The sequence below is a fragment of the Vigna radiata genome, chromosome 6, assembly GCF_000741045.1.
Source record: "Vigna radiata var. radiata cultivar VC1973A chromosome 6, Vradiata_ver6, whole genome shotgun sequence".
Taxonomy (NCBI): Eukaryota; Viridiplantae; Streptophyta; class Magnoliopsida; order Fabales; family Fabaceae; genus Vigna; species Vigna radiata.
The window spans coordinates 16,430,220-16,443,207 of record NC_028356.1 but is presented as its reverse complement, the minus strand read 5'-3'; the positions used below and the strand labels follow the sequence as shown (position 1 = coordinate 16,443,207).

At 35.5% G+C, this 12,988-nt stretch overlaps 1 protein-coding gene across 8 annotated transcripts in view; it reads left to right on the top strand.

Moving 5' to 3' along the window:
- The window catches only part of LOC111241850, an 18,316-nt gene extending 5,562 nt beyond the window's left edge, over window positions 1-12,754 (top strand). Inside the window, exons 2-18 of one of the 8 annotated variants that reach the window (XM_022782150.1) lie at window positions 1,056-1,117; window positions 1,266-1,329; window positions 1,510-1,653; window positions 1,759-1,884; window positions 2,021-2,089; window positions 2,179-2,319; window positions 2,423-2,529; window positions 2,788-2,859; window positions 2,982-3,044; window positions 3,299-3,385; window positions 3,615-3,689; window positions 4,018-4,056; window positions 4,250-4,328; window positions 4,793-4,867; window positions 6,013-6,111; window positions 6,201-6,456; window positions 12,298-12,754. In XM_022782150.1, the coding sequence (XP_022637871.1) occupies window positions 1,056-1,117; window positions 1,266-1,329; window positions 1,510-1,653; window positions 1,759-1,884; window positions 2,021-2,089; window positions 2,179-2,319; window positions 2,423-2,497 (681 nt within the window). In that variant the 3' untranslated portion in view covers window positions 2,498-2,529; window positions 2,788-2,859; window positions 2,982-3,044; ... (6 more) ...; window positions 6,201-6,456; window positions 12,298-12,754. Of the gene's footprint in view, window positions 1-1,055; window positions 1,118-1,265; window positions 1,330-1,509; window positions 1,654-1,758; window positions 1,885-2,020; window positions 2,090-2,167; window positions 2,320-2,422; window positions 2,537-2,787; window positions 2,860-2,981; window positions 3,045-3,298; window positions 3,386-3,614; window positions 3,690-4,017; window positions 4,072-4,249; window positions 4,329-4,792; window positions 4,868-6,012; window positions 6,112-6,200; window positions 6,457-12,297 lie in introns of all 8 variants that reach the window. The other 7 variants (XM_022782151.1, XM_022782152.1, XM_022782154.1 and 4 more) reach the window with 7 other exon arrangements.
- The last annotated feature ends 234 nt before the right edge of the window (window positions 12,755-12,988 follow it).

Below are 12,988 nucleotides of genomic sequence, written 5' to 3'. Positions count from 1 at the left end.
GTTTACTCTATGTACATTTATACCGTTAACATCAATAAGAAAATAATCGTTTTCTCCATCTCATCTACTCAACATACGTTTGTTTTGTTCTCTCTATAACTCTGATCCACCATCATCTCTGTTTCGCTGCCACTCTAACAGGATTCTGCTGATAGTGTGTCCAAATTATATGCCAATGGCAATTTTTTCTTTTTGGGTGTCTATTTTTCTTGGTCTGGTGGTTTCTCTTAGGGTCTTTGTTGGGAAATTTTACAGAAAATGAACCAGAAGCCCTTTTTTTCTTCATTTGTTTTGACCATTCAAAATTCTTGGGGTTGTGTTCCCTTTGGTTACCTTTGTTTACTTTCTCTGTGTTCTTTCTTCGAGTTTTATGTTTATTATATCTTTTGAAGATTTGATGAGGGAAATAAATAGCGGATCTGCTGTGCATTCCTTAATGTCGATTGCCATGTATTCTTTTACTCTTCCCTATCCTCCGTTTATGAAGTTACTGGTTTTTCTGAATATTTGATCTCCTCGTTGTTCTCCTCGATATTCATTTGGGGAGGAAATTTATCCTTATGGTGTTTGATATGATTTGGGTGATGTAGGAAGTTTTATTTATTTTCTCTTTTGTTTTTAAGTTTTTTTCTGGTTTTTAGGAATACATATACGAGCTATTGAACAGGTTTCAGTCATTCTTTTCCTTTTAAAAGCCAAAGATACTCTCCACTTTTTCTCTGTCTCCCTTATTCTTACTATTATTTTCTTGAGCATAATATGATTGGAATCTGGAATTACTTATTCCACTTTTCGGTTAGATAGTGATATTAATGTGTTGTTATTGCTTATTCCCTAAACTGTGAGCACTGCCACATTATTTTCTTTTTCATACTTCCACTTGTTTCAGGATCACCTATTCGTATTACCCCTTGTTTTTGAATTTGTCTGAGTTCCTTTTTTAGGTTACATAAATGATTCCGTTGTTCATGTGTAACTGGAAATATTATTCAATATTTGACTTCTGTGTATTGGGGTAGATATGACATGTTTCCAAGGATTATTTTTCTGTCTAGAGGCAGCTTCTTTACTACTTCACAACTTCTGCATATATCATATCAGTCCTCCCGGACATGAGGTTTGTAAGTTGATAAATTTGAATGAGTTCTTTATTGCATTCAGAACTGAATATTGTTACCCTCAGATGAAGGTTTCAGTTGGGCCAATGAACATTACAGCTCCTGGCAGAGGTCTATTGATGTTTGGTCTTTTGTTGTTTCTTTCAGAATTCGGATTCTGTTGGACAACTCAAAATGGGCATATANGAGAGGCTTCACAGAAGCAAAACAGGTAGGTTCTGAATTTTGTCTGTTGCCAACAAAATAAAATACTGTTTTCCATTCTCACTTGACTTGTAGTCCTAGGTGGTGGAAACAAATTAGTGTTTTGTTTTATGAAATTGGTCTTGGTCATGTTGTTGTTTCTGTTTTTGTGCTGTAGCTGAACTGAGAATTTTTTAACATTCATTAGAAAATCAGAAGGAGGAAAACTGCCTCATGGTTAAGAGAGTCTGTATTGCAGCTTGGTCCAACTTTCATTAAACTTGGTCAGTTGTCATCAACTAGGTCAGATCTATTTCCACGTGAATTTGTGGATGAGCTCGCAAAATTGCAGGTATTTCTTCTGTCATTTTCAGGATCATCATCGTAGACATTTCCTATTTTTTGTTAATAAACTAAAAGCAAGAGTTTTACTTAATAACAATACAACATTGTACAGGACATGGTTCCTGCCTGCTCTCCTAAGAAAGCAAGAAAATTTATTGAGAGCGAACTAGGAGCTCCCATTGACATGTTATTTAAAGAGTTTGAAGATAGACCGATTGCTGCTGCTAGGCTCGGTCAGGTGTTTGATTCTACTCCTGCAGATTTATATTTTCGTTAAATTGAAAAATTGACTTACACTTTTAAATTACTGTTGTTATTAATATGGTAACATCAATTCTGGGGACACATATTATGACTTTGGAATGATGGGAAAGATCAAATCTTATACCCGAGAGAGACTGCTTGAACTTTTCTATGCTATGTATGAAAAGGATGCCAAAAAGGTCTTGATTTTGTACTACCCTTTGATTATTTATTTTTCTTTTCTTTATTTAAGAAGATTCAAAACTTTTATTTAAAAGATGCAGCTAAGACAAGAAAGGTTGCAGCAGAGGAGGTTCTTTCTGCACCGTCTATCATTGAGAAAGCAGAAGTTGATCCTTCTGGTTTTATTGAAATCCTTGGTGGCAATAAATCTCCTGGGAGGACCTGGATGCTGATTTTTACTGCTGAGGTTAATATACTTTTTTGGTAGCTCTTCATTTGGCTATAATTGACTTCTTACTACTTTCCACAATTTTTTTGTTTCTCATGCTATTAAATTTTATTTACTGCAGTCAAACCTTACGTATCAAGTTGTTTCCATTGTATCTGGTGCTTTGAATGTTGTTGCAACAAACAATATGATCTAGAAGCATGGTTTCCAGCCTCTCAAGCTTACATTGTATCAAGTTGTTTCCATTTATATTTTTGTATTGGTAAAAAGGAAAGCCCATGGACTAGCCCTGACCCACAGGGTTTTGGGGGCTTTTGGCCCTGTGGGCTTTTTCAATAAAATAATTTTTTGGCCCTGTGGACTTTTTTGGTCTCAACCCACAAGGGTTCGACCAGGGCCTATCAAATGGGCTAATTTGACAGCCCTAGTTATATTATTCATTATGAGATTTCATGCTCTAAACTTTGTTAATAAAATACTGTGTAGGATTATGGCAAGTGTCCAATTACTGGTGAACCACTTACTATGGATGACATTGTACCAATCAAGACACGGAAGGTATGGTGGTATTCTTCTAATATTGAGTGTGGATTTTGTACTAAGACTAAGCCCTTTTGTTTTGCTTTACTTTTCAAGAGTTCACTTGCAGTGTACTGATCAAATCAGGATCATTTTTTCAGATAGTGAAGCCCAGACCTGTCCAGGCAGCTAGCATCCCTGGCATGCTTGGAATGTTCCAAAATGTATGCAATTTGGGCTATGAAGTATTCTTTATGATTTTTGGTACATTTTACTTGAAACGGTCTGGTGCATTTTTTCTCAGACAAATTATTTATTTGCTCTGAATTATTGGATTGTGACTTAAGTGATAGTTTCTGTTAAAAGGTTTTCTGTATAAATGTTTAGGCATGCTTCGACATGTATAGTATTGTTTTTGTTTGAAGAAATCAATTATATAGGCATCCACAAAGGATGATTTGGTTTGCCTAATTTGTAGGAATGGGATGGGTTGATGCTATCTAATTTTGCATTGGAGCAACAATTGCACACGGCGAAGCAAGAGCTGAGTCATGCTCTCTACCAGGTAAGAGCAACAAAGTTATTAATATAACAATTGTCCTTTGTAGTTCTGCTTTGCATTTCCCAGCCTTGTGTTATATTGTCTCCAAAGTTTTCATGTTTCTTGGTTCTTTTAGATTCTCAATTTTCTTATACGGGATTATATTATTAGCTTTACTATATTTTCCAGCACCTCAGTTTCCATTATTTATATTTGTTTTGTAACATGATGCTGCATGCGGAGTGATTGCTAGACTTAAAAAGGAATGAGATGAAGCTAGGTCCTTACTTGCGCAAGCAGAAAGGCAACATCTGCACGTGCAGGAGAGGTGGGTAATTTAGCCTTGCTTGTCTTTTATGAACTACAATATAATATTTAATGCTTTTATGAACTTACATTTTTGTATTTATCACATTTTGTAAATGTAACTGGAAGGATGCTACAATATAATATTTAATGCTTTTATGAATTTACACTCTTGTATTAACCACATTTTGTAAATGTAACTAAAAGGAAAGGGGAAATAGTTATTTTAGGATAATATTTCTAGATTATTTATGATTTTTAGGAAATAGTTAACATATTTTGGATATTATTTTCATTAGTTCATGAGATTTTTGTTGAGGTTCTAAGGGTCTGGGTTTTTCTTGTTGCAGATTTTGCCATTACATGTTGCCAAAACTAACAAGGCTTTCGTATGTCATCCACATGTATTTGCTGAAATTGAAGTTTGGCTTTTGCTGGAATACTTTATTTTTTTAATGTTTCTTTGCTTGAATTTATATCTTAGTTACCTAAACATATGCATTGATACATTGAATTATTGGCCATTATTAATGTTTTGAGTTGTAGATAGGTTTATTGATTGAATAGTTCTGTGATTGACAGTTGCCTGGAGGAAGGAAGGAACATAAGAGTCTACTTTTTGCAATGTTACGGAGAAAAAAGGGACATTATGATGAATAGTGTAAGTGGATTTCCATTGCATCAAAATATACTATAGTTAAGTGACTTAAAAGTAGTTAACTAAACTGAACTGAAATTTAAGTGAACAAAAAATAGTAGTGCAGTTTTCTTGCTGAATTGTGAAACATTATTTACTCACTAAATTACTTCTAACAGGATTTTAAAGTTTTGGTCCTCTTTGCATGATACATATCAAATAACTTTTAGATATGATATCAAATGGTATATAAATCAAATGAATTTCCATTATAACAAATATGCTTATCAGTTTAAAAAGAAAACCTCATCTTGTTTTAGGCCTATGGTAAGCAGCTCTAATAGATTTGTTTACATTTTCTGTTTTCTACTCTCAGGACATTGGTCCATTGAAATAATGTCTTGTCAAATTTGTATGAAAAAGGAGAAAAATTAGTAAAAGAAGCTCTAAAAGATCAGTACTTGTTTATGATGTTTTTCTGTTTGTAGATAGAATCAATTCTCCAAGTTGTAGGATAAGCTGCACTTATTCAATTTGCAAGCAAGAAGCTTTTATTTGCTGAGGTAAGTATGTTTTTCTCAGCAGAATGCAATTTTTTTCCTCTATGTTTTTTTATTAATTATCATAATCAATTATTTGAATAATTCACCTCTGGTTATTAGAGGCAAGCATTGGTTTTTGCATATCTGTGCTTCAACTTTGTAATTCCTCCTTCTAATAACCTTATTGTGTTATATCAAATATCAACACTAAACCTAATTGAGATTTCTTCCTCAACCGATGATTCTAAGCATATCACACTTTTATGAAAAATACAAACATCTAAAATAAAAAAAAAAGTAAAGACTCATAAGACCATTCAATCAAAATTTCAGTGCATATATAGAAGCATGAAACAACAGTTAAGACTCAAATAGTCAAATCTCATACTATTTTAAACATACCATATAACATTTACACTATGTTTTAATAATGACATTCAAGTTTTGAAATATCAACAAAGTTAAATCGGATATCCTCTTGTTTAAACATATACTTTCAAACTTGCTAAAGCAATTAAAAAACTTAATGTATTTATATTATCTAACTTACTGTAAGACAAAAATAGCATGTCATCTCGATATATAATTTGCTTTTTATCAAAAGACATTATCAAATAGTGGGATTTTGTTTTCTGATAAGATGAATACTTTTACATTGTACTAAGATCTTATTATAAGATGAATACTTTTACATTGTACTAAGATCTTATTAAAATAAGATAAATATTTTACTTGTTACAATTTAAAATTGTAAAATATAACACATAAAAAAGAAAAATATTACATATTATCCGGAAGACACAAACACTTTAATGAATAAAACACTAGTAGAATAATGGCTTTTTATAACAATATATATTATAACGGATAAAATTTATCTGTTATAATAGAGGCATATTATAACGTAGTTTGATAAATCAGTTATAATATGAAATGCAGTAATAAATTTGTAAATAAATTTAAGAGATATTATAACGTACTTCTGTAAATGAGTTATAACATGTAATGAGCTGGTAAGTGCAAAGATGTATTATAACGGAGTTTTGGAAATGAGTTATAATATCTCTCTAATTTTTTTAACATTTCCCTCTCACATATCTATGTTTCTGAATCTCGATCTTCTCTCCTCTACTCCAAACCCTTGCATTTTTCTCGTTCCCGCTCAGTCTCGCTTCTCTCCCCCGTACTTCGAGGATAGTCCTCCCTCTGCTGCTTCTGAGACGGTCTACGCTGCCTCTTCGTCAAAATCTCCAAAGCGCGACCAAGTAGGTTTTATGATTCATAGTTCACATACTACTTGCTTTTTCCTAATTTGTTACATTTTTCTTCTATTAATTTCACTAATTTCTCCTAGATTCGTGGAGATTGTGTTTGGATTGGCGGGGAAATTATTGTTCGTCGGGGTGAATTCGAGAAGTTGTTGTTCGTAAGAAGCGATCGCGGAAGAAGGTGGTATTGCTACACTTGTGGAGGCGATCGAAGATGGGTCGGTGAGGGGAAGGAGTTCGCTATTCTGACTCTTGTTCAGCTCTGTGCTCACAGAGGCTTGCTTGTGGATTCCTCCTCTCGTTGCTCTTTCTCAAAACGACTCTGTTGGAGCTAAGCACAAGGTATGTTTATCTGATATTAGGGTTGCCTTTTTTTAATTTTCCTTCATTTTTAATTTTCTTTTTGTTAATAATGATATTAATATTTAGGAACTGAAGACAGATGAATATAAATGAGAATGAAAAATCTTAGGAACTGAAATTCCGTTAAAAGATCTGGAATTTTTTTCATGCATCTTTCATGATTTCTTGAGTTAATCGTATCAGTAAGAGGGGAATTACATTCCATTGGAGAACTCTTTCTAATAAGGTTTGATATCAATAATTCCTGCTATTATTTTACTAGTTTCATTTTCAATCCTCGATTCAACATGCTAATTCCTATGGAACCAGAGCATCGACCAAACCTCAGAACTAAGATTAGTCAATAAAACAAAAGTGAAATCAAGAAAAAACAGAAGTAAATGGCTTTGCACCATGCAACAATTAAAGGTTTAGTCTTTGGTACTCTATAATTGCTTACTGATAATCTTATCTGAAACGATCCTCTATCATTCCTCCATACAGCGTGCAACGTGATTTTACTTCTATTTTATTATGTGATCTCTTCTGAGTTCTGAGGTTTACTGTTATGTTCTCTATGATTTCATATACAAAAGAGATTGGATACAGGAGAATATTAGGCTGACTGAGGTGGCTATGTTTCTGTACNGTTTACTCTATGTACATTTATACCGTTAACATCAATAAGAAAATAATCGTTTTCTCCATCTCATCTACTCAACATACGTTTGTTTTGTTCTCTCTGTAACTCTGATCCACCATCATCTCTGTTTCGCTGCCACTCTAACATTGGTATCCAGAGCATTCAGGTTGCCGAACCTGGGAAGTGCCTTCAAAAAAAAAAGAAGATTTCTGCAACAGAGAAAAATCACGTTGAGAAGATGGCAGGTCTGATACAGAATAGTCTACCTGTATTCGATGGTAAGAATTTTGAAGATTGGTGTGTAAAAATGGATGCCATCCTGGGCTTCCATGAAATTGATGAAATTGTCAAAGAAGGGTTTAAAGATCTTGCAAAGACGGCTACAGATGAAGAAAAGAAAGNGTATAAAGAGAACAAGAAATTGGATTGCAAGGCGCGCATGATCTTGCATCAATGCATTTCAGCAACGANTTTCCAAAANGTATCCAAGGCTACGACAGCGAAGGAGACTTGGGAAATTTTACAGGATGGGTATGGAACTGCTGGCAATATAAAGGAGATTAAACTACAGTCCCTGAGACGACAATATGANCTTCTGAACATGGGGGAACAAGAAACGATTCAAGGCTACATTAGCAGAATTCAGGTGATTGTCAACGCAATGCGGGCATGCGACAAAATCGTCAAGGACAAAAAGATAGTTCATAAGATTTTGCGTACGTTAACACCCCAGTATGACCACATTGTCGTGGCGATTGTAGAAAGTCGAGATTTGGAGAAAATGAAAGTGGAGGAATTACAAAACTCACTGGAGGCTCATGAACAGAGACTGTTAGAAAGAAAAGTTGCGNAACAAGATGCGATTCAAATCAGCCAAGCATTACAAGCCAAGATGCAAAAGGGTCGTGGATTTGGTAGAGGTAGAGGTAGAACAAGAGGTGGTCGTGGAGGCAGAAACGGAGGAAGGTCCGCTAATAATTTGGAACAGAACAAAGATCTTGAAAATAATGAACATGGCAGTTGCAGAGGCAGAGGAAAAACAAGAGGTAGAGGCGGTAAAAGGAATACTGACAAGAGAGGTATACAATGTTANACATGTAACAAGTTTGGTCATTATTCAAGTGAGTGCTGGCATAATGAAGATAATAAGAAAGAAAAAGGTGGTGAGGTGAATCTTGCAAAGGAAGAACTAACTTCAGATTCGGACCATGTAGCATTGATGAACATTGTTGTGGATAAAAGACATGACAGTAAGAGGAAATCACGTGGTGATTCCATACATCATACGCTTGGCAGTACCAAAGAAAGGTGTCAAAGCAATGAAAGAAATGTGTCCCAAAAGGAACATGTGTCATCACTTGGAGAAACGACACATGCAGAGGAACAAGTGTCGAAGAGAGTCGTCTCAAACGACATATGCGTCACAATGCCACTAAATGAAGATGTGTCACTAGCTGGAGTCACTAACTACACGCAGGAGGATATGCTGTGGTATCTCGACTCAGCATGTTCTAATCACATGACCGGGAATCGAAAATGGCTGATCGACTTAGACACTGGTGTGAAAAGTGTAATACGCTTTGCCGATGACAGTATCGTCCGAGCTGAAGGCACAGGTAAGGTACTGATTGCACGCAAGGATGGAAGACCAGTTTACATGCACAATGTTCTTTATGTTCCTACTATGAAAAGCAACCTTCTTAGTCTTGGCCAGTTGCACGAGAAAGGGTATACCATGAAGATGGAAGAAGGGCATATCAAGGTGTTTGACAAAAAGCAACGGATGATACTCAAAGCCCCCATAGCCAGTAATCGCACATTTCGTGTAAATCTGAACACGGCAGAGATTCAGTGTATGAAAGCTACAAATATAGAAGAAAATTGGTTGTGGCATTATCGCTATGGACATCTAAACTTTAGAAGTCTGAAGCAACTTAAAGAGAAAAAGCTTGTGAGTGGAATCAGTGAAATTAAGGCACCTAAGCAAGTCTGTGAAAGCTGTACNATGGGAAAACAAACACGTTCTGTATTCAAGAAGCATGCTCACAAAAGGGCGAGANAATTACTAGAAGTGGTATATGCTGACCTGTGTGGACCATTTGACATATCTTCTCTAGGAGGTAATAAATACTTTCTATTGNTTGTAGATGAGTTTTCTAGGAAACTTTGGGTTTATTTGCTAAAAGAAAAATGTGAAACTTACACCAACTTCATCAATTTTTGTACCATGGCCGAGAGACAATCGGGCAAGAAGATCAAGATATTTCGTACTGATGGAGGAGGTGAATTCAACTCAAGAGATATGNCAAGGTTCTGCACTGAAAAAGGAATAATACATGAAGTCACANCTCCCTATACCCCACAACATAACGGTCTAGCTGAAAGGAGAAANCGTATGCTTCTTGACATGGTCAGATGCATGATCAAAGGAAGAGATCTTCCGCGTTACCTGTGGGGAGAAGCAGTCTCGACTGCTGCATATTTGTTAAACAGAAGCCCAACCAAGGCATTACCAAGCAACACCCCAGAGGAAGCATGGTCAGGGAACAAACCTGATGTACGACATTTGAAGATTTTTGGATCTATTTGTTACAAGCACGTTCCAAGTGAATTAAGGAAGAAACTGGATGACAGAAGTGAANCACTTATACTAGTTGGATATCATCCTACTGGAGCATATAGACTATATGACCCGATAAGATCTAAAATTNTGATTAGCAGGGACGTGATTGTTGATGAATCTACTATATTCAAGTGGAATGGTGGTGAGACTAGCACAGATGACACTCCTAGTGCAGTGATTACCACTTTACTGGAAGAGAAAAGTCGTGACCAAAATGAAACAACAGCTGTCACAGAAGAAATGAATGCTAGACGCTCAAGGAGGATACGATTTCCATCAACGAGGCTTGCAGATCATGAATTATTCAGAGATAATGAGACAACAGACACAAGTGACTTGGTACATCATGCTTTACTTGCAGGTACAGAGTCTATAACTTGGGAACAAGCTATCAAGGATGATAAATGGAGAGAAGCTATGGTTGAGGAATTGACTTCTATAGAGAAAAACAGAACGTGGACGTTGNTAAATTTGCCTNACTACAAGAAAGCTATTGAAGTAAAATGGATATTCAAAACAAAATACAAACCTGATGGGAAGATAGCAAAGTTGAAAGCTAGATTGGTTGCCAAAGGATTCTTGCAGCAACCTGGGATTGACTTCACAGATGTATACGCCCCTGTAGCTAGATTGGAAACGGTGAGAATCGTGGTTGCAATTGCCAACTCAAACAATTGGAGCATCAACCAGATGGATGTTAAATCTGCATTCCTCAATGGTCCCCTCGAAGAAGAGGTTTACGTATACCAACCACCTGGTTTCATCAAGAAAGGCCATGAAATGAAGGTATATAAACTCAACAAAGCACTATATGGTCTTCGTCAAGCACCAAGGGCGTGGAACAAGCATATTGACTCATTACTCATCAGGTATGGATTTAAAAAATGTGCTGTAGAATATGGAATATATGTCAGATTGTGTGAACAAGCAGGTACCTTGCTGGTGTGTTTATACGTGGATGACTTGTTGGTCACGGGGAGCTCAGTGCAAGAGATCGAAAACTTCAAAGTGAAGATGAAGAATGACTTGGAGATGACAGACCTTGGTGTTCTGGGATACTTCCTTGGATTAGAATTCGTTCAAACCAAAGAGGGAGTACATATGAATCAAAGGAAATATATCATCGAAACTCTGGAGAGGTTTAAGTTGAAAGATTGCAACAGCGCACCTGTTCCTGTCATTGCCAACATAAAGCTCTCACTGCAGCAAGAAGAAAGCAAAGTGGATGCAACGCTGTACANACAAATAGTTGGGACATTGCGTTACATTTGTAGCAGCAGACCANACATAAGCTATGGAGTGGGTCTCATTAGCCGGTACATGCAAGACCCCAGACAGTCACACATGGCAGCTGCAAAGCACATCCTCAGATACTTAAAAGGTACAATTGACTACGGTATTTACTTTCCTAAGAAAACTGACATGTCAACGAATATTTTGGATGCATGGTGCGATGCTGACTGGAGCNGAGACCAAGTAGATAGAAAGAGCACTTANGGGTACATATTCAAGCTAATGGGAGCCCCTGTCTCATGGTGCTCAAGGAAACAAGTTGTTGTAGCACTCTCCTCATGCGAAGCAGAGTACATCTCTGCAGCCGAGACTGCCTGCCAATGCACATGGATTGAAGCTATANTACATGATTTGAAGATCGAACAGTGCAGACCAACATGCTTGAAAATAGACAACAAATCAGCTATTGACCTAGCCAAAAACCCAATATCTCATGGGCGTAGCAAGCATATCGAGACAAANTATCACTACCTAAGAGATCAAGTAAGCAAAGGAAAGTTGGAACTGATCTATTGCAAGACAGATGAACAAGAGGCTGACATATTCACGAAAGCATTGAGACAACCTAGATTTGAAAAACTCAGAAGTTCTATTGGAGTCAAGTCTCTTAGCGATTTAGATTTAAGAGGGAGTGTTAGGAATGTAAATCTGAAATCTTAACTGTCTCAACTGTCTTAACTGTCATGTGACAGTTTACTCTATGTACATTTATACCGTTAACATCAATAAGAAAATAATCGTTTTCTCCATCTCATCTACTCAACATACGTTNTGGACTAAACTGTAACATATATTCATCTTGCAAAGGAAGGTTGTGTAATTAAAATTAGATGAAGAAATGTAAATTAAGTATTTTTTAAAAGAGGATGGTGTAATTTGTTCTTCTGAAAAAGTATCAACCAAGAATGAAAAGAAAACCGAAAAACAAATGTCTCTTTTTTGGTTTGAGAAAATATTTTTGTTTATGATTTCCTATTTTCATTAATAATTACAAAAATGTCACTTGATTTTCTCTTTGTATAGAATGGTGAAATAAAAGAAAGCCTTCGAAATTAGAAACTTAGTGAATATAAAATGATACTTCTATCATTAATGAACATAGGAAACATTTTCTCAAACCAAACAAGTAACCAGGTGACAATTATTTTTTTTTTGGGTTCATTTTGAATTTCTATGTTTTGATTTTAATTACAAAAAAGGTTAACTTGTTTTTATTTTGGTTCTTGTTTGGTGTAAACAACCTGCCAAGAATTAAATCTGACCATGTTTATAAATGTAACAGGTACAGTTGTGAAAAGCAAACGAGGGAAGGTGTTGGCTGATCTAGCACAACCTGGCGATGAAGTTCTTGTTGCCAGGGGAGGACAAGGNNGGGTAATACACATTCAAAATTCTATTAAAATCTGTTAATGTTGTGATTGAGTCATGAATAATTTAATTCATTAAAGACTAACAAATTGTTTAGTGGATAAGTTGTATTTTTTCAGAATGATGATAAAATGAATAATTAGACCGTCAGAATTCATATATGCATATAGATCATTATTTTGATTGATCTAAGAGTAAAAAAAAAGCTTGTGAGTGAAATGAAGTTTGAATATACTATATTGAGTGCAACTTACTTATAAGGTTATGAGTATTAGGTATAGGACAGAGATATCAGTCTCCATGTAGGACAGGTTTACCTTCTATAGGTCTATACATTGACCTTGACGGGAATATAACACCTTTAGAATTTATATATATATATATATATATATATATATATATATACACCTCCAATTTTGGCCTTAAATTAAGTGTACGATGATGTTTCTGTTACTGAAAAGTTATGAATGTTCCAACCCTTTACCTTTAATATTAAACAAAGAATAAAATTGACAATAATAAGATTAATGATATGGCTAATTATACACCAAAGAGTGACATGTAACAACCCAAATATGAGAAAAAGAACTGTTCCATTAAAATAA